This window comes from Bradysia coprophila (genome assembly GCF_014529535.1).
Source record: "Bradysia coprophila strain Holo2 chromosome IV unlocalized genomic scaffold, BU_Bcop_v1 contig_81, whole genome shotgun sequence".
NCBI classification, from domain to species: domain Eukaryota; kingdom Metazoa; phylum Arthropoda; class Insecta; order Diptera; family Sciaridae; genus Bradysia; species Bradysia coprophila.
Window position 1 is genome coordinate 2,362,686 of NW_023503375.1, and position 22,491 is coordinate 2,385,176.

At 38.0% G+C, this 22,491-nt stretch overlaps 2 protein-coding genes across 2 annotated transcripts; one reads left to right on the top strand and one right to left on the bottom strand.

Moving 5' to 3' along the window:
• Positions 1-450: 450 nt before the first annotated feature.
• On the bottom strand, positions 451-5,970 carry LOC119072394. Its single transcript, XM_037177607.1, has 8 exons — positions 5,397-5,970; positions 4,023-5,087; positions 3,011-3,168; positions 1,894-1,969; positions 1,705-1,831; positions 1,330-1,643; positions 1,218-1,266; positions 451-1,158 (listed from the first exon to the last, which is right to left on the bottom strand). Exons 1-8 carry the CDS (start codon positions 5,759-5,761, stop codon positions 835-837), a joined length of 2,478 nt encoding a protein of 825 aa, XP_037033502.1. The 5' UTR covers positions 5,762-5,970; the 3' UTR covers positions 451-834.
• Positions 5,971-9,147: 3,177 nt separating this feature from the next.
• LOC119072393 (WD repeat-containing protein 81) lies at positions 9,148-15,891 on the top strand. The gene is made up of 9 exons (XM_037177606.1): positions 9,148-9,497; positions 9,564-10,717; positions 10,780-10,917; positions 11,016-12,688; positions 12,749-13,476; positions 13,548-13,735; positions 14,075-14,144; positions 14,208-15,541; positions 15,606-15,891. The coding sequence occupies exons 1-9, from the start codon at positions 9,282-9,284 to the stop codon at positions 15,835-15,837; spliced, it is 5,733 nt and encodes a 1,910-aa protein (XP_037033501.1). The 5' UTR covers positions 9,148-9,281; the 3' UTR covers positions 15,838-15,891.
• The last annotated feature ends 6,600 nt before the right edge of the window (positions 15,892-22,491 follow it).

Consider the following 22,491-nt stretch of genomic DNA (forward strand, 5'->3'; position numbering starts at 1 on the left):
AAAAAACCCAACATTCGCTTTCTCCATAAAAGAAACCATATCGACATAATGTCAATAGTAGAAAGAGCTACAACATGACAATGTTGATAGCGCCATCTTTGGGAAAATGTACAGGTCAATTAGTGATGGTTGTGGTATTCGCATACCACCCACGGCTTGGAGAATTCACAACGTATGGGACGTTAACACACGGTCGATTTGTGAACAATCTAAGTCGGGAGAGATATGATGTAAAATCACAGTCCATATGATCAAGAGACTTGTACAATAGCACAACAGGCCCATCTGAGGCTTAGGTGCTGGGCTTACACCCTCCCATCTAATCTAATCTAATCTAATCTGCTCGCAGTCTGAGAAACACTTACGTCATATTAAAGCGAAACAGGCGATATCATAGCATCTGCAGTTCAGTGCTATGACGTTATCAATAAAGAAAAACGCTCTTAATAGCTTCCACTTTTTCAAATATATAAACTTTTATTGTAGATCATTAGATAAATAGATTGCACTCTTCGCCTATTATAATCTTGAGAAATTTTCTTTTTTTTATGAATTTCGCACGTTTCACAATAATAAATACATTTCTTTTCTTTGGCAAAATGAAACCATTCCAATAATAGGAGTGTAAACTTAACAACTATAGAATTCAGATCAAACGTGAAAATTGTAAAGCTTATATTTAGTCAAAACAACGCAATTGTATGTACACACACTCATCTAAACCTAAACAACAGACAAAGAGACCATAATTTCAAAATGAACGTTTTATCAGTCCATATCGGGCTCTCTTGGTTCAAAAACTGAAAACATTCTTTGGCTTTGATTGAAAGCTTCCTACTTCTTTGATTTCGTTTTCGATTTGTCATCATCTGGAGCTAATGTGTCAGATTTCTTCGGAAGTAGCGGCGGTGGTTCGTCAACGACAACTTTTGGAGGGTTCAGTTTAAGTGAACTCGAATGTACGGATGGGATATCCTCTCTACTTCCGCTCGGTGTGCCATCCTCCGAATTTACTTCCTCTTCCGCCAATGAGAGACCAATTGTTGCACCGATCTTTGCTGTTGCATGTCGAAAACTATCACTCAATTTGACCTGGACAACGTTGATGCACATAGACGTTAAGGCTAATCCAAAAATCAGATACAAAATGCTCATCATCTGAAAATGGTTAGTCGTTACAGAGAGAATCGGAGAAAAATATTCCACAAATTTCATACCATGAAAGCTGGATGATTTGGTACGTAGTCTCCAAAACCAATAGTCGACCTGAAAATGTATTTTTGTTATGAGAGACAAAGGGACTCTTTGCAACAGATCAATTTAGTTTACATCGAAATAAACACAAAGTAGCAGGCCTCGAAGAACGACCAATCCTCCCAAATCGTATAAACGGCTGCTCCAGCTAAAATGTAGGTCAAAAGTAAAAAGAAGGCAAGCGAAATCGGCAAATTGAACTCGTCATCGATATCATTAACGTCCGGTGGCATAGGCGTTATCGGAGACTCTTGGTTCAAGGGTGGCGTTAAGTGTGACGGTGACTGTTCATCCTCTTTTCCTTCTTCGACGTCAGGACTTTTCATCATCATGCTGGGTCGTCTAAATGTCGCGATTTCATAAGCCATGTTCATGCCACGTAGTACGTCCTAAATTCATGGTAAATTCCGTCAAAAGTCATTCAGAAGACAAGCCGAGTCTCATACATACCTGCACTTGTGCTTGCTTCCGAACCTTTCGACACGAACCAGTGTAATACAAGCGCCGAACATAGGCCCACATAAATTTGATGCCTCTTGTGAACAGCTTACCAAAATCGGCCAGGAGAATAAGGAACCTGTCGGCCAACGAGAATTAGACTTTACAGATAAAATTGATAAGTGAAAGGCATTCGCATACATTGGAATACCAATAATGGCGTAGACGATGGTGATCATTTTCCCAGCTTTTGTTTTTGGAGTCAGGTGACCGTATCCTGAAAAACAAACCGGGTAAGTGTTACTCATTACTGCTTTGGAATTAACATTTGAAAAACTGTCTATTAGAAGATGGAAATTTTTGAAATCATAAAAGATTCGCGATTTTAAAATACAAATTGTAACCAGTCAATAGAGTCAATTGAAGTTGGTGATATGATAGAAAAGGTTTTGCAAACGCAATGCTTACAACTCAAAACAAGAGTTGATGGACCTTTTACAAGGCCTATCACTCTACAAAATCATTAATCTTCCTTCGTTCAAAGTGCCAACCACTGTTGGATAAAGAATCTCTTACTTCGATCGTTTCACCCTAAATTTTGGTTTATAAGAGAACACTATCGAGAGCTATCCCTTATTTTCAACTTCGTGGTCGAAAACAGATGAATAGCAGTTTCTATCGTTTCTCGTATGATCTGTTCGTCCTATCCGGTCCTGTCAAACTTTGGAAAGCTTGTCAGGTGCGAAAGACCATTCAACAGAAGATTTTAGTTTTAAATATCATTTTAATTTGGTCGGTTTATCATTTTGTGACCGATTTGGTAGGGCAGCCAGAAATAATTTCTTTTTCTCAACTCAGTGACGAAAAGTAAAACTTTCGTTGCCTTTTTTGAGAAAAATGTTGTATACAACTCGGTGATAAATGATTTTTTAGGCACACGATGTGTATTGTCACACTCGGCCTACGGCCTCGAGTGACAATTTACACATCTAGTGCCTAAAAAAGCATTTATCACTCGGTTGTATAAATTACTATTTCATACCTAGGACCCGTCCAATATGAAAAATACTCTAAGCCGTTGAATGAACCAAAAATCATTTTCTAGATGTACGGAGGTAGGTTTTGCAAGGAAAAGATTTATTGTCGTTAGAAATATTTTCAGGTCGATAAGGGCAGTTGGGTGAGTCAGGTCGATAAAAACCGATTCACAATGAAACCAAAATTCGATTTTCTGAAAACTTCGTGCTTTTTTCAATGTTCTTTTTCCAACCAACCGATTTACGAGAATAATTTTCATACATTCACCGGATGCTCTCACCTATTGTTGTCACAACAGTCACGCAATATATGATTCCGTTGATAAACGTCCAGGCCTTCATACCGCTGTATGAGGTCATACCAGCTTCGAGAGCCGATTGCAATTCTTCCTCAAATTTCCGTAATTTATTCCGGGCAGCTTGCTTCCACTCATCTTCCCTTAATTTAAGTTTAAAGAATTAGTAATCGTCAGTTGGGGACTTTTTGTTTTGATTAAATACAAATAACGCTTGAGCAATGCTCTGTCATTGGAGCAAATGTAACGTTCTTGTTTGTAAACATAACTTTCCTATCGTTGCAGTGAGTGGTGGTCATGTTTATTTATAGCTTTAATTAGTTAATATGTTGTCAGAGATTTATCTTGATTGAACTTGAACCGGAATAGCTCACAATAACAATATGAATGTGGCGTATGTGGTTACCATACAAGACTGACATGAGATATGAATCCTTTATTTCTAACTTGATGTAGCTTTAAGCTTACAGACCTGCCATTCCGAAAATGCGCAAATTTAGGATTTTCATGGCTCATAATGATTCATTTGTTCAAAGGATCTGCTAATTTTTGACAGAAAATCTGTTACTTCAATACTTTTAACAATCGGTATGAGAAAAGATATAGCATACGTTGTGCTAGAAAACACAAACCAGGGGTCGTCATTTATTTTTGTCATCGTTGTCGATAACAGATGATCAGCCGAAAGAGTACGTTTCTTGAATTTGTAAAGTTATTATGGAGTTGAATTGATGCTCGAGGTTTGCATAAAAATTCAGTTTTTTTTCTGCAAATTGAGAGTCTACGCTTAAATTCAAAGCAAGAAAGTCCAGTGTTTCTTAGGTTCCCGTAAAACTTAGATCAATCCATTTGAGCAGCAGGTCTGGAATAGTACTCTGGCGCAAAAAACTAATTTACTGGAAGTTGATATATCAACAATTATAAATATAATTAGTCTCAAGTCTCCGGTTAGCACAACCTAATGTATTCACATCAAAAATTTAAACAAAAATAAAACCTCAAATTATGACTCGTCGTCCACAAGTAGTCAACAAAATCACGCTTAACACGTCGCACTCCGCATTTGTAAAAGTTCTCAAACGCTCCCTCAACAAAACGGAAAATCATTCCGCCCATACCAACGAATATAGTCAATACAATCAAATCGGCAATGCACTTGTTTCGCATCAATTTCGTTTCTTCCCATTCAACCGCATGATCCGATAACAGTTGTCTCCATACGACTCTACTTTCGATGAAAAAGAATTTGAGTAAGGACACGGTCGACATATTGTCGTCACAGTGTGGTTCCTTAATTGGAGCCGGAGCACTTTTAACTATCACTTCCTGTTGCTGTGGTGGCTTCTTCCTGAAGAACCTTGATATCCAACCCCATTTTGGAGGAGTCTCTTTCGTTTGAATATCATTTGACGGCACAGCAATGGGGGATTTGACATCATCGATCACTGGAAGCTTTGAAAAGTCTATTTCGTCGAAATCGCCTTCTCTAGATGAGCTGGACATAGCCGTTGACGATTCGTAGTCATCACATACTGGTGTATTGGGTGGTGATGATTCGTTATTTGGAAGTGGGATAATGACATCGATAGCAGCAGTTGTAGCTTTAGATGGAGACATCGTTCTCAGGTGAGCATCCTGTGGAGCAGTAAGTTTCAAGTCTCTAGGCTTCTTTAATATGGGACTAAGTTTGCCCAGCATTTTATCGGTCTCTGGATCGTGTCGTTGATGGTGTGCTTCGTTGCCAGTATCAAAAACTCGGTAGTGTTGTATGTGCTCGTCCGGTAGCTTGGCCTCCTCCTTCTTCCGTTCCATTCGCTTACGTTCGAAATCTTCTAATCGCCTGTACCGTATTCGATCCATTTCTCGTTTTTCTTTATCAAATTTTCGTTTTTCCAGTTCGAATTTACGGCGTTCCTCTTCAAAACGTCGCAAATTCCGTTCCAATTTGCTCAGTTCTTTCGATTCGGTTTCTTTCAGGTCCATTTGTCTTTTTGAGTAACTGTTGTCTCTGTCGAAGTGGTGCGGGGACGATCGTGAGCTCTCGCTTGACTCATCTTTTTGGCTAAAAATGAAATCGATGAGTTCCGTGGATGTTTTCGATCGATCATGGGGGATGAATCAAAATTCAATTGTGATTTTGCTGAGCTCATGGCTAAACATTAATGTGATCAAAAGTGGTTCGTGATCGGATTTAATTAACTAAATTTAGAAATTCTTTGGTCTGACGGTATGACCTAATTGGATTCGTCATAAAAATAAAACTTTCTTTTCATAATAAAAAAAATCTTTCATAATATTCAACGCGAAACACATCAGCACAAGCAAAACCATTCGATTTGAATTTCAATTCCAAATATAAAATCGTAAATACCGCGGCGATGACAAACTGCGATGTTTTACAGGTCGATTGCTAATTAATGTTTCTCCGTATTCTTGGTTTCCTTCTACACGGGGCGTTGATTGACTGCGAAAAGCAGACGTACCAATACCTTTATCGCGTCGGCTCAATATTTTACTTCGATGGATACTTATCCCTGGTCCGGTAGACACAGATTTCATTCGGGGCCGGGAATTGCTACCATTCTGTTCAGCCGTACTACTACTCTCATCGTCCGAATACTTTGTCTTAGCACCTCCACTCTTTATCGTTGGCTCCGGTGTCTTTTCACGGTGCTGACGAATTATTTTTCTTCGTCGTCGAACTACAACCGGACCGTCAATATTTTCACTCATCATTTCGTTTAATTTCAAATGCCCTACACTATAAATGACCAACACAACCTTGTATGCACAAATTATCGATTATGAAAATCCATCACAATCAATTAGAATTGTCGTTTAAATAACAAAATAAATTCAATTTCGATAGAGCCGATTTCGATTTTCATACTATCGTCGCCATGTTGGAAAATTACTAAACTTTCGCCTTCAATTTTCCGATGTAACATTTGAAATTTTTCATTTATTTTCTTTAAAATGAAGCAAAAAAAACCGACGATTTGTGTCTTCTTTTATCATATGAAATTATACCAAGACGCTATTTATAGCGCAAAAAAAACCTGTTGAAAATGTTTATTTATAAGTTTGAACTGTTTTGTGCACGTTTAACTGCTTGCAGAGATGGCAGTTGTACACTGGTCACGTTGTGTATAGTGTATGTAATGATGTGCAGAAAATGATTTAAAATTCGGTTTGAAACTTAGGAAAAACTATTCCCTCTCCCAACAAAAATTTTTCATTCAATAACAGATGTCGGAATTTAAAGAGATTAATAAGAAAACTGCGGTCAGTGACGAACCAAAACTTAAGAGGTTCCGAGCCTACGCTGAAATTGTAGCCTACATTTCTGCGTTTCGAAATTTTTGATCGCTGATATCTTTTTACGAGAGCCCTTTTTGAAAAATGTACGACCACATTTTCGAGTAAAAATATGTCAGCTTTGAATAATTTGCGATTTGCAATTTGCGCCCCTGAGCTTTTCGTCTCAGGTTAAGCAAAATTGGCATGTGCGAAGTTGTCTGTGAAAGTTTCATGTGCTTTGAGAAAACTGTACCGATGCCCCAAATTTGCATCAAAGGTACACTTTTCTCAAAGCACATGAAACTTTCACAGACAATTTTATTTTTTATTCAAAGCTGACATATTTTTACTCGAAAATGTGGTCGTACATTTTTCAAAAAGGGCTCTCGTAAAAAGATATCAGCGATCAAAAATTTCGAAACGCAGAAATGTAGGCTACAATTTCAGCGTAGGCTCGGAACCTCTTAAATTTAATTTTATGATAAATATTAGCCTCACTTTTTTAGATGATATCTTTCTGTGTTAGTGCCTAAGCAAACGTCTGATTTCTTTTAATATTATTAGGGGTAGGACTGGACAATTATTTTTTAAGGTTTTTTGATTATGTTACTAACCCTTAATCCTTAAACAAAAAGTGTTTCAACCATTATCTAGGAACTTTCTGATATTTTTGTTTTCATCCTATTCTGTTGGGAACTGCTTTATCCACAGCACTGCTCCTAGCATGAACACTGAATTGAAAAGTTGTAGGCTTTAGTTGTACGAGCCACCGCTTAAGATTGTTTCTGTTGCATATTTTTCCATATTCCATAGTTAAATACCAAAATTATGATGAAACAAATGAAATTAAAGAAATTTGAATTCTAGTTAGATGCTTTTGATAGTGAATGTGTTGAGTTAAGACACATTCACTAACAAAATCAAATTTGTCCTACGAGGTCGTCGAAGGAAAATGATTTTAGCCTGTTGCAGACGCATGACCAGTATAATTATCGAGTCTACTACTTCCATCACGACAGAGTAAAATAAACCAAGCAGGAGCAGACGACAAAAATACATTCAAAGGATTGACATAAATCCCGTTATAATCGTTTACTTATTCGTTTCATGCATTGTGCATCAAAATCAAAGGCCTATCAATTCAGATCCCTCGTCAAAATCAACTGCTCTTGCCTGGGTTAGTTTACTCTGCCGTGCTTCCATTGATCAAAGTATTTTTAATCGGTTGATTTGAAATCTTGTACTTCAATTATTTTAACATGCATCTTACTGTTAAAGAACCATATTATCCATAGCTTGTCATTATTTTTGTCGTCCCTATCGATAACAGATGAATAGCTGCATGTGACAGTTAAAGAACTCATTTATTGAGTTCACTGAATGGCACAAGCAAGGTTATAATGACGTCTGAGACTCATAAAATTAGGCACTCTGGAACTCTTTTTATTAAGTATTTGACTGATAGGACTCTATTTTCATGTCGTTAAATTCATTATTTTCGAATAAAAATATATTTTTAACCAAGACTCTAAGATTTTGTACTATCGAGACAAATCTGGACAAATCATTTTAATGAAAAGCTCAATGAAATCATCCAAGACCACATCTTTCGATTCGAACAATTTCGCATGCCGCATTCGATCCTAATTGAACTTTATATGCTATGTCTTCATATAGCATATCCAGCTATGTGGTGGCTAACCACACACACTGGCCACTACGAGTGGTTGAGTTAGGAACAAATTGAAACTTTATTTCAATTATGATTCGCTAGACTTATTCGTGTGCAAATCGGTATAGTGTTCCATAGAGCACTGTATCGAGTACCACTGTCGCCATGGCCTGATGAGAAATGGTATCTTTGAACTGCATATTAATGCAAAACGTCGAAAGAAGTATTTAATTATATCGCAGATCGAAACAGTGGTCGAAATGTCTTACTTTATATGCTGCTTTTACTGCTTGATTAAATAGAATTGATAATGCTTGCATTTCAATTTAATGTAGTTCAGCATTTTTGGATTATTATTAGACTGTAAAACATTAAATTGAATTAAATATTTCACACAGCTAATGTACACTAGATATATGTTACATAAAGCAACGATTGTCATGTTTAAAAAAAAGGAAACTTGACATTTGTGTGTGAGTCGGAATTTTCATTGATTTTCGGCATAGCACTGGACCAAGCACTAGAACAGATTTTTTTCCTCTTGGAAAATCGGTTCTCCTGCTTGGTTGCAAATGTAGGTATCTCTATAGGTCTGTTCCATCGTACAGCAAAAACGATTTTTGACAGGCCGAAAACGAACGACAGCATCCACAGAACGCTTTTGCGAACATTTCGTCATCAATATATTGTTGGTTATGTCTCTTTGGATGAAGTTTCGAGCTGAAATAACCTTGGAACAGACCTATTGATAGAAGTTATCGGTGTTATAATCGTAGGTGACGCATTCTTAGTACGCAAAAATCGTTTTACAAAAATTTGAAATGTTTTTTTTTTTGTAACTGGATTTGCGTCACTCTCCCGCTATGCTAACGCGTAGGTATGAACATCTCATCAACTTTACGATTATAATACTCGAGAAATAGAACTGATCAGAAACGACCATAACAAATTGAAATGACGATTCATTGTTTGTTGCAGATTACCGTTTTCCTAAGGAATCACGTTGATATGACCAATGTCGTATTTGATACCCCGGATAACCAACTCGATTCACGTATATCATAATATACTACGATGATTTTTACAGTGTGTCTCTGCGAATCAAGTACAAAATCTATTACGAACCAGCCGATGCGAAATGTCACAAGTGTCAAAATTTGTTTACAAAAAGGTCGACTTGTAGTTGTTTCTAAACAAAAGAACATAAAATGTACGTAAATTTCGTTAGTTTTTAATCATTTTCGATAAATCTCAGTCATTTAATACTCAAAGTAATATCCTGAAATGGATGCACTGTGCTGTGACTTAAGAATACCTAAACATCAAATAAAATCCACCAAAACCGACAATCGATTTGTTGTGTTAACGAACCGATCATGGCTAAAGTGTATAATTAAGCAGAAAAAAGTTGGGGATTTTCCCATCTATAATTCGGATCGATGGCCGGATAATAGCAAACAGAGCGATAAACTGGATACGTGGTTGATTCTCAATATTTCTGTAAGTTAATTACGGCAGCGTGAAACGTGAAAAAAACTTGAAAAAAAAATTATTTCCGTTCACCAGGTGATAGCTAAGGGCAATGGTACAAGTGTTTTCGCTCCATCTAATCAGCGAGATAGTGCGTCGAATGATACGCCTCTATGTTATTCTCAACTCATGCACTACATATCACAAACCAACTATCAAAATTTGTGGAAATTTGCGCATCACAAATACTCAAATGTTACGTCGCAGACATTCCATCAGCCGAATATCGGTAAAAATGTGGATAAGACAACGTTCAAACAAGTCTCATTCAATGATGTTCTGAGAGACATCATATCACGGATGTACAACGTATCGATTATTCAAATTCGATCAGAGACCAGCGTGGACAACACCGCTGCGCTCAACGATTTCACCTCATTCGACGCCCATGCCAATTTATGTGCTGCTATTGCGGCGCTAGAAACCGATTCCAGTTTCGTTATCTTTCACAGTTCCTTTATTGCCAACAATTTACTGGACTGTGTAACATACAGCCCAGCCGTTCTATCGAAGTCCTATAACAAACCGTTGTTTCTGATCTACCAGCTGCTCCAGTTAACAAATCATTTACATTCGCGTGGAATGTTCTTGGGTAACATACACCTATCCGACATGTACATGAAACAGAATCTGTGGCTGTACGTCTTTCCTCGTATTGATGCTTCCGTACTCGATTGTGATAAGGTTATACGCATGGAAGAGCAACAGAAAACTAACGATGAGCCGCGTACATCACCACTCAGTCTGCATGAACACTGTAAAATGTGGAGCCAAGGAAAATTGTCCAATTATGATTATCTGACAATACTGAACAACTTGTCGGGTCGACGATTGGGATGTCCACAGTTCCATCACATAATGCCGTGGGTTACTGACTTTGCGTCCAGGAATGGCAGCAATTGGCGGGATTTAAAGAAGTCTAAATACAGGCTGAATAAAGGCGATGCTCAATTGGACTTGATGTTCTCGCAATCATTGGAAAATGCAGTGCCACATCATGTGTCCGACATACTATCGGAAATCACCTATTTCGTGTACATGGCACGCCGGACACCGAAACATATTCTCTGCGAAAATGTCCGATCAAAGTGGATACCAGCCGAGTATCCCGTTTCCGTGCAACGACTTCAGGAATGGAGTCCCGACGAGTGCATACCGGAATTTTTCTCCGATCCACTGGTCTTTAAAAGGTATCACAGAGAGAAAAGTCGGTGTGACTGCGGTTCTCTAACATTTCCAATTTTTTGTCAAGCATTCACGAAGATTTGATGGACCTGGAAGTTCCGACATGGGCAACTTGTCCGGAAGATTTCATTGCAAAACATCGTGAAGCGTTGGAAAGTCAACACGTTTCCGAGCGTCTGCATCATTGGATTGATTTAAACTTTGGGTGAGTCATTCACTGGCCATTTTTGGTCTCAATTTTCCCACAAAAGTTCCGAATGTCGAGCGAGATTCATTTTGATGTTCAAATGTTCTTATGTTCAGATACAAATTGACCGGGTCCGCTGCAGTGAAATCGAAAAACGTTTGTTTATCAATGGTGGACGAACACACCAATCTCTCCGACCATGGTATCGTTCAGCTGTTCAACCATCCGCATCCACAGAAAAAATATCACACGCCATGGACATCCGATGTGCCGCCACGAATTTATTCACACCACGACTCCCGCCGTCTCACCAAAAGTTCTGAAGACATAACCAACTATCGTTATGCTGACCACGATAATACACAATCGGATAGCACCTGGAATCGAGATTCTGGCCAAGACGAATATTCGTCTAGCATTGAACGATCGGCCAGTTATCACATGAATGTGCAAAAATCGCAAAATCAAATTATTCTACCGAAGGATTACAGTCCTGTGGCAGCGCTCAATATTATTGAGAATATGGAACTGTTCATTAGCAACACGTTCCAGAAGAGCAACACTACCCATTCGAATGCATCAGCTTCAACTGACTCCGGAGACAGCAAAACGGATAAAAATCTCGTCAACAACAAAAAGATGTCACAGAACTGCAAACGATTAATTACCGAGCACTGTCAGCGTGACCTACAAGTCTTAGGATGCATCATAGTCGAGATCTTTTTAGCTCAAAAAATTCGACCGTTATCTGGACTGTGCTTGCAATCATTCGAAAAAAGGGTTGAGGTGTGTTCCAACGTGCTGGCGAGTAATCTTGACCTCGTTCCTAAATGTGTGCAATATCCAGCTTCGGTGTTGCTCAATAGCCAAGTAAACGAAATGATAACCGAAAGGGGTCTACCGCCACCATCAGCTCATCAACTTCTGCAACCATTGCTCAACAACATCCTCTTTCCGTTTCCAATAAGTTTCAACAAGGCCTACAGTCTGATAAAATCAATGGTCCAATTCGACGCAACCAGCAATTTACTGGAACTGTTAACATTTGCTGAGTGCAACGGTGACGTATCATCGGACACCAAAGAAAAAGCTCGACTGGCTTTTCATCGGAAAACAGCTGCCTGTAAGGTGAAGGCATGCGTGACACAAATAAAAGATCTTCTCGAACCCACTGCTTACGAGCAATTCAATGTGATCGAGATAATCCTGCCACACATAACGGAAATGCTGTTAAATGGCGAATCGGGCATCTTAGTCGCTTGGTACTTATTCGACGATCTGGCAGCCGCACTGGGTCCGAAATTAACTTGCGAACATTTACTGCGTCCCATTTTGCATTTATACGAAACCGATAACGAGGAGCGTTTGTATTTCCTGAACAGTAATTCCGATTACTCAATACAATACAGCTCCACAGCATCGCTGAAAAGTATGAAGGCTGTCAAACTGTACCATCACAGCTTTCTACAGCGGCTGATTATCCGCTTCGGTCTTCGGAAGTTCTTGGAGAATTTCATCTCGCCGTTGATTGAAGCTGTTGGTGGATACAAAGAAGTGGTTGATGTGGAACCAGACACTGCAACAGTTGACAAGCAAATGGAACTTGTCGAATCGAAAGAAGAAAAGGAGGATGAAAATCTGGACGTACAGCCGGATGTCTGTGCAGAGCAAGAGGAAATGTTTACGTTTGACGGTGAAATGGATAGAAACAAAGTGCCCAATCAAGACGAAAGCAACAACAGTGATAACATCATGAAAATTATGGATCAGTTTGACATTTCATCGGAAGGTGAGACAAGTATTTCAAACAAACTGACCACTAGGCACTAATGGTTGGTACATTTTACAGGTAGTCTACTCGAACTCCATCTCAACAATTCAACAGCAGAAGAAGCAATCGAAGGGCCGAAGGCTGAAAGTGCGGAAAAGGAGTCTAAAAGTGGCCCAAGGAATATTGGCCCAAAATCGCCCGATATCCCAATACCAACATTTCGCCGGAGTACCGAACTCAGCACAATTGATTGCGAGATCGGCAGCAATTCAAAGAAAATTGATCCGAATGAGTTGATGGCAACTGAACCGAAGAAGCCAGCAGAGACGAAAAAACTACTTCCCAACAAACCCGCCACGAACAACCACGAAAATCGAATATCTGAAATGAGTGCCGAAAGTTTAATTTGGCTGTCGTACCGGCTGGGACCGATTTTGACGGGCAGATACATTTCCCGAAATTTACTGAAAATGTTGACACTGTGCTACGTCGGCCAGGAGAATTTGATACCTCTGCCGTATCAAGACATCGAAAAGAAGGAAAATCTTTTGACATTTTCAATATCGAACGGAATCGTTGTGGGAGACGTTAATGCTGCAAAGGTTCTGGAATGTTTAACGTCAATGTCAGCATTGTACGGCGATCAATTTGTGCTGCTTCAGTACTTTCCGCATGTCAGCGAACTGATACTTTTGTGCAAAAAACGAATAACATCCAGCCTGGAAGGCGGTCTTATCAGCTCTCTGCAGCTGCTGAAATATTTGGTTCCATGTCTCACTGATGCCGTCATTATGGATCAACTGCATGTAATTGAAATTTCCTTTTCCAAAAACGTCTCGTCTCTTGACGGCAACATTTTTCGATCATTTTGTTGCAGGATGTGATTCTGAAGAGCATCATCAATCCGATAATTCGGCTGCTTGGGTCTAGTAAATGTCTGATGCCGAGCGGTTTCTTGGCAAGGGGAGTACTGGCACGGAAATTAATCGATGTGTTTTACGTCATTGCCGTTCGAATTGGTCCTGAGATGACGAGAGAACATTTATGCGTACCGGCTTTGCAGAGGTTAGTGTCTGAACTGTAAGGTTATGAATAGATCCAGTTTGATCTGACCTGAAGCTTGAAGAGAATTGACAGTTGATCGAGAAAATTCACGAAATAATTTTCACAAATCCTGGCTCTGCCTTACATAGTAGCATCAATTCTACTACTTCTTTCGCTTAGTGGTTGATGCAAAATCTTCTACTTCATTAGTTTAACCATCCATTTTATTATATAAGACGATACGAGCCAGAGCACAATGCTTATTTGTCGTCGTCGTTTTCAGTAACAGATGACTTGTCACTTCTAAAAGACTTTGATTACCTAGTTTGTGAATTAACAAAATTTTCCGATTTTTCTCAGATATTTTCTAATCTTCGACAAAGCCTATGGGATATCTGAACACTTCCGTAAAAGTGAACAGCGGAACAAGGTATGATACAGACCACTACCATAATTACAACCATCGAACGCATAACATTCAATTTCATTCCAGAACGACGACGCAAGTTCAAACTCATCGGACGATTCCAATTTTGTCGAAATTCGTCGAGGTACTGTTGCCCCTCGCGAATGGAGTATGACCAAAGGAGCTCCAATTCAAATTTCACTGGCCAAAGCGAAGGGTGACAGTTCAGTGGAAAGCATAACACCTCCTCCGTTAGCGAACATGGAAAACAGTTTTGCAACGTCAGTCGTCACCCGTGATAGAGAAGAAATTGTCGAAGTGTTCACTCCGAATCTAGCGCACGTGTCGTTTATTCCGTTCCTGAAATTTCTCGGCGAGGCCACAATGAATCAAGTCGTCAAGAATATTTCGCTGATTTTGAATCTATGCCACGAATTCGAGCAACCCGACTGCAAATTGGATCAGTACAGAGAGTTCGATCTGTCATCGTCAAGCAAATTTCGGGAATATGACGATTCCGTCGACGATCAGTATTCGAATAGTTTCGGGACAACGGTTGTCGGAAATCGCATCCAAGTGAAACGTGCAATTGAATCGGAAATCGCACCGACTGAAATGTTGGACTTGGTCGCGTACAAGTACGAGCAAATTAACACGGCCCGACATTTGACTGGACACTGGACGATATATTGGGAGCATGAAATTGGATTGTCCGAGAAGGATTACAGTTTCAATTTGAAGCAGATCAAACTGCAGTCATTCGTCGGCCATTCCAATTCAATCAGATCGATTTGCTGTTTGGATAATGAAAACAGTTTTATGTCGGCATCCAAGGACAAGACCGTCAAACTTTGGTCGATGCGAAATCAGGGCGATGGCAAAGAAATATCGTCCTGTCAATTTACGTATACCAAGCATCGAAAGTCAGTTCATTCACTCGCATTTCTAGAATCCTTACGGCTGGCCGTGTCTTGCGATTCAGGTGTACATCTGTGGGATCCGTTCGACGGTTCAATACTCAGTCAATTAGACTCGCACAAGCTGACGCCAATAAGTGTAGTGAAAACGTTCCCAGCTCCCAGTCCTCTCATACTATGCGGCACTGCTGAATCAACAATCAAGATAATCGATGCTCGAACCTTCGCGTATGTAAATGAATACAAATGTTTTAATGACCGAAACTGTGGCGGTGGAAGTGTTCGGTGCTTGTGTATATCGCCGAACGGTAAATGGGTGGCGATTGGTCTGAGTTCAGGTCAAATATGTGTTTTTGATGGGCTATCTGGAATAATTCTGGCTTCTTGGAGTTACCATGGGGAGTTGTTGCAGCTAGTTTTGACTAATGAAACGCTTATCAGTACTAGTCTTGATCATAGCATTTGCGTTTGGAAAATCGATGGGAAATTGCTGTTTCAACTCAAGTAAGTCAAAAGGAAGATGTGGGAAATCGTTTTTCTTCATTCGAAAAACTAATTTATTTTGCAGAAGTCCAGCCGAGCCTGTACATTGTTTACTGAAGAACGAAAAGGAACTGGTTTTCGCTACACCAAATAATCGAATTGGAGTCTATCCAGCAATTGAATCAGGTAGTTCGTATTCAATAACAAAACTTAGATCTGAAAATTTCAAAGGCGTGGTGACTAGTATATCACTTCAACCGTTGAACAGAACATTGCTGATTGGAGGTGATAACGGTGTAATCACTTTGTTTTGTTAAGTGTAACTTTTGTCATTCAATTTGAGGAAATAAAATGAGGCTATTTTGAACAGAAGATCCGAATGAATTTTCATGTTAGAACATCACTTGGTTGTGCGGCCAAAATTTTAGAAAAACGTTGGGAATGATTAGGAATTAGTCTAATCTCAAACTACAGTCCACAACATCTCAAATGTCTCATATCTTATGATTTCCACGTTTTCAATGAATTCCACACATCAGTGCAAAGTCTTGGCTTACGCATTTTCACTTATGTCTTTAAGCTGAATTAAATTAAATTTGAACTCACAAATTGTACACAAACATTAAAATTAAATTTAAAGAAATCAATTAGAAAATGCAAAACTACATTGAAATCACAACACAACTAACTGACAGTTGCACATTGAAAAAAAAATCATGTACCAAGGCATGTCCATTGAAAGGTGAGGGTTAAATTCAAGTTTAAATAAATGCATCTCAGCTATTTTATCTGACAAAAATTTCACAACATTTTCATAGTGACAGTCATTAAAAGATTTCATTTGCACCATCCATAAGTCTTGTCAATTTCTGAAACCACACAATTTTTACATTTCGTTCTGCTTTCTTTGAAAATTCATAAATTCATAATGCCAAAATAGCTTTGTTCCAAATAACTGTAAACACGAATTTTTTTCGGGCCGAACGAGCACGATTTCATCCATAGAGATCGGTTTCATATAAATATTGATGAGGTTGTATCTCTATGGATGAAATTCGACAATCATATGGCCTCGGAATAGGATTGTCGTGTGACGTCTAATGAAACCAAATAAATTACCGCATCGACTTAGATTTTTAATTAGATGGTTGCGCGATTCACTGTCACAGTAAACGAGAAAAAGAAATGACCGCAACTGTGGTATTATTTGTATTTGGTGAATTCCTCGCAGCTGTCACTTCTTTTTTGCGTTAATGTCACAACGAAGAATTCAACTTACTTGAAACACAACACACCAGCGACCATTTATTTTTGATTTAATGTCATCACGAAAAAAGGCTGTTGGCGCAACCTCCTAATATACAACCTTGGCAACCACAGCGGATCATACTGATACAGAGTGTGAGCTGTGTGGAATGTGTGGAATTCATAAGATATGAGACATTTGAGATATTGTTGACTGTACGTTTTCCTGATTTAAAAAAAATCATTTCCTGCCCACTATTCTCTCGAAGTATGTCGAAAAGACTAACAAGGCTTAAGAGGCAACGACGCTTTGCTGGTGCTTTTTAAATTCTGGATTTTAGTTTACTTTTGATGTTATCTATCCACCAGAATCCTTTTTCAAAAATGTACAATCGCAATAACGACCACGAATTTGTTCTTTTTCAATAGAATATAGATTTGGTTGCAGCAGTTTGACCAGCTCTGAGAAAACTGAACAGTTTATGAAAATTTCGGAAGGCTGCTGACGGGTACAACCAAATCTAATTTTTATTTAAACTACACATTCGTGGTCGCTATTGCGGTCGGATAAAAAAGGATTCTGGTGAAAATATATCATCAAAAATGAAATACGAGACACGCAAATGTAAGCTACAATTTTAAACAAGTATCGATGCCTCTTAAGAGCAATGAACCCTTTGCAAATTTGTAGGCTTTAGGCGGAAGAATATTCGTTTTTTGATAATAATAATTTCTCTGAACCAAAATCGTTTTTTGAAAAAGTAAAACCAAAGCACCTAGCAGGGTAATAGAAAAAAATAAAGTAGTACTTTAATCGAAGTATGCGAATATTTCCATACCTTTTTGTTCATAATGTCATTGTAAAATTACCATTAAGGCTGCTAATGGTATTATTGGTATCAAAAAACTACTCTATTTGACGTGTAAAAACCTCTATTACCCTGCTGGGTGCTTTGGTAAAACCAATGAAGCAAGCAATTTGTGTTAATTTTGAAGGAAAAATTGGTGTGTGGATGATAACTTATCCCACTTGGAGAAACCTGAGCAGATTACATAAATTTACACAATCAACAAAGGTTTATCCAAGTGGAGCGAGTGGTGCGTGCTTTGCTTTATTGGTTTTACTTTTTCAAAAAAACGATTTTAGTTCAGAGAAATTATCAAAAAACGAATATTCTTCCGCCTAAATGCAGGCTAAAAATTTGCAGAAGATCACTTGCTCTTAAAGAATCGTAAATAGTATTTTTTGCCATGACATTGTTTAAATCGACTCTCCACCGTGATGCGATGACGGTACATTTTGGGCCAAATGAAGAAAAATATAGGACCTGTCGTCTAGCTGCAAAGTTGACACTTGTTAAAATGTTCGATTTTATGGGCCTTTTTTAGCAAGTAAATTATCAGCTGAAAAGTTGTGACATTTGTGATCATAAATAAAGTATGCAACTCGTCACACCCGTTGGTCTTGTTTTATTCCAAAAATCACCATACAACTTCGTAAAAAGTTTTTTTTTCGAAATATCTCGGTAGTCTACATCTATGAATATCTCTAAGATCACCACTCCGGTATAGCCCTACTCCGAACTTAACCTCAGGAATCTCAATACTCGTCGAATAAAAAATCCATTCAGAGTTACAAGAACTATCGTGTTATCAGGCGACTATCTCTAAGATCTCAAGCATCTTCGAACTTAACCTCAGCAATTTCATTCCTCGTCGAGTGAAAAAAGTTTTGGGAAATTCGTTGAGAATTCAAGGAACGGATAAAGTGTGACAAGTATTTAAGATTTTTGGTCATTACAGTCATGCATTTTCAAACATAGAGAAAATTTTGTGACAAACATTTTCGATTGATTTTACTCCGTAGGACCCTGACTTTCACTCAAGGGAATTAATTAAGTTCATGTTATTTTACACACACTCCACTCTTGAACCGATTAAAGAAGAGAAACAGCAACGATCGTGTCTAAATTTAAGAATTTCGGTTCAAAAATATCAAAAAAGAACGAAATTACCAAATCTACAATTAACATCCGATCATAAACGCTCGTCAAATTTATAAATTGCCTCCCATTAATTTAAGACAAAAAATTATTAGTTTTCTGGAGGAAAACATAAACGAAAAAAGTGTTTGGCTTGGACACTTTAAAATTAATTTTCGGACGAAGAGAGAGAAAAAAAGAAACGGAAAACAATAACATTAAAACGACTACGCATTTTCGTAAATATTTTTTTTTGCAGTAAATATCCACTTCAATATATTCAAGTAGATCAAAAGGTTGAAATATTAATACACTTGTCAGCATAAATTAACATAAAAAGGTGTACCTTCAAAATATCAAAACGAGAAAAAGAACATGATAGAGCCGATCGTAAATTGACGTGGTTTTTTCGTATAGAAAAGAAAATGTCATCATTGACACTGTTTTATGTTATAATGTTCATAGATGTTTAGATTGATACAATTGAGTTGCGGTAAAATTAATTACAAAGAGTATGGGACAACAGAAATAAATGAAGGGGAGCTATATGATCTAGATGATCAGAATAAGATTGTGGGTTTGCTCTTTTACAGATAGCTGTATCTATTATGGACTAGGTCACACCTTTTGGGCAGGTCAGGTCCCTTGAATGACACTTTTCTAAATGTATTTTTGACGTACTCATAAAAACTTGTCAAATTTAATGCATATATATTTACTATATTAATGACTCCACGTAAATGACAGGAAAATTTTGACAAAAAAAATCTTTGAAAACCATTGAGCGTAAAGTGGAATGAGCTTTGACACAGCCCTGCTTCTAGCATGAACATAGAAAATATTCGGAGGCTGATGAAATCACAGTAGGCACTGCGTTTCTGTTGTACAGATAGATGACTTGCTTTCGTTGTATGAGTTAAAACATACAATACTAACAATACTAAGCGGTAGCTCGTATCACTAAAGCCTCCGAATTTGACGCTTGTCAATTCAGTGTTCATGCTAGTAGCAGTGCTGTGGTTTTGACCACTTTTTGAGTTCTTAATTTTCTTATAAATTTTCAATTTGCAAGATTTTCATTCAACCGTAAATCGTAAAAAAAAATATGACTCATGTAGTTTACGGCACTCGCTTCGCTCTGGCCCACTCGTATGAGCTGTCTATTATTCTGTTTGATTGCCTTTTTTTTTTTTTTATAATTGTTCGTTTAATCAAATCAAGTTTATACAGTTTGTTTACAAATAATTCTTGTTAAAAATAAATTTACAGTCTGCCAGACTTTTCCAAATTTATGTATGAAATTTCATCATTTTAAGTAATACTAGACTTAAAAATTTAAAAAAAAATTGAAATTTAATTGGAATAAATGAAATTGCAATAGGTTCATCACCTTGTAGATTGAAAAAAGCACGAAAAACAATCAATATTCTAAATTTTTTTGTGTAAATACTTAACCTAGGGTTACAACAAAGTCTGTTGTGATCAAATCAAATTTGAAAGAAATCGTAATTCTCATAATCAGTTCGTATACAGTGGTCATTTTGGTGATACGAAATTACAAATAGGGATGCGGTTGTGTCTATAATGACAATAGCTTGGAATTATGGCCTCCTAACAGCGAGTGGGGAGGTTTATAGGTACAGTTAGCAATTCTTTCTGCTGAAAAACTGCCAAATTCACTAATAACGTTGTTATCATGTGAATACGTCTTGCTAAGCATATTCTTAGCCAAATCGTACAGGTGTACGTTAAGCCTCGGCACTTTCGTAACTTTGTGCAGTTCTTCAGTAGATAAATACTTAAAGTTTGTTCTCGATCTTCTGAAATTGATTGCCATACGTAGGCATCTATTTTCAAAGACTTTTAACCTCCTAATCAAGTACTTTGGCAAACTATGCCAAACCGCGACGGCATAAGTTAGAACCGGCCTCAATATGGTTACATAGGTTTTAACTTTAACTTCTTGCGAAATGCCATTATTGACTTTCATGATGGGATACAGTTTATGTAAACCGGTGTTAGCTTTCAGAAGCATCCTGTTCACATGTTCGTTGTGTTTAAGGTTTGGTTGAACGTAGTAACCCAAGAAACGAACGCTATCCTTGAAAGGGATTTTTGTGCCATTCATTTCAATGCCACAAGCTTTTTCATTTTTGGGACGCCCGCGGTTGGATCTCTGAATGAAAAGAGCTTCAGATTTTTCCACATTTACTCTAATTTTCCAAATCTGATAGTATCTGTGCAACTTGTGAAGGTGGCATTGTACATTTGACTTAGCTCTGCTCAGGGATAATCTCGTAGAAAAAGTACTTGTATCATCTGCAAAGACGGTCAGAGTAGTGTTCATATGCGTCGGCAAATCAATCATGAAAATGATAAAGAGTAAAGGTCCTAGTATGGATCCTTGCGGTACCCCATCATTCACTGTTATTGGGTCGGAGAGCTGGTGTCCCAACTTAACTCTGTAACTACGTCCTTTGAGGTAGGAGAAAATAATTCTGATGAGATAATCAGGAAACTTCAAGTTTATCAGTTTATATATGAGTCCTTCAACCCACATAGTGTCGAAAGCTTTTTCAATGTCTAGAAAAGCGGCTATAGTAAACTTCCCATCGTTAAAACCCATTATTGCTTCTTCAAATAACCTTATGAGAGCATGAACGGTAGAGTGCTTGCTCCTAAAGCCGAATTGGCTGTTTGGCAATAAGGCATTTGTGTCGCAGTATTGTAATATTCTTACATGCAGGACTTTTTCGAGTACTTTACTCAAACTGTTCAATAGACTAATGGGTCTAAAAATTTTTGCCTCGTTAGCGGGCTTGCCTGGTTTGGGTATCGGTATAACATGGGCTTCCTTCCATGAATCAGGGTAGTATCCTATGCTCAGAATACAATTAATCAATTTAGCGAGGAATTCGAGTGCAGACCTGGGAAGCTTTTTCAAGACAATATTTGGGATAGCATCCGGTCCATACGACTTTTTATTTTTCAAATTTTTAAGAATTATTCTAATTTCCTCAGGATCCGTCAAACGTAGCTCAAACAAATTTGACGATGACTTCTGAGAGAAGGAGATTACTTCAGACAGCACAAGCGCATCAAAATCTGGATCTCCCATAACTCTATTTTGTTTGTGGATCTCGTCGTACACTTTTGCAATAGCATTTGCCTTATCAAATGGATTACTGATAAGGGAACCATCACTTGCCTTCAGCTCAGGCACTACTTTTCTACCATCACCTAGGAGCTTGCTTATATTCTTGTACATCTTTGTATTTGGTCTAATCTGTTTCAACTTATTCATCAGAGTTTCGGAGTTTCTTTCATCAATACTATTCTTAATTGTCATGGCTAGGCTTTTGATTTCCCTTTTTATATCAGGATCGTTGTGTGTATCAAAGTGAAATTATGGAGACAAATTTTTTATTTAACATGATGTTTGGGGACACTAAATTTTTCAGGGACGTCCCCGAAAGAAGAGCTATTTATTGAGTTTTTTGAGGACATTAGAACGGACGACCACTACATTAAATAAGCGGCCGATGATCACAAGCATTTTAGGGATACCAATGATGCACGATTTTTTCGATATTTTCATTGCCAAAACGAATTTTATAATTGATTATGTTGAACCGTCAGTTAAATTTCCCCTTTTACAAGCTATTACGAATAAGGCGACAGCTAGAGTGGTTTAGAGTGACTGGCTGGTGGTTTAGATTGACTGGCGGTTGCTTTAGAGTGACT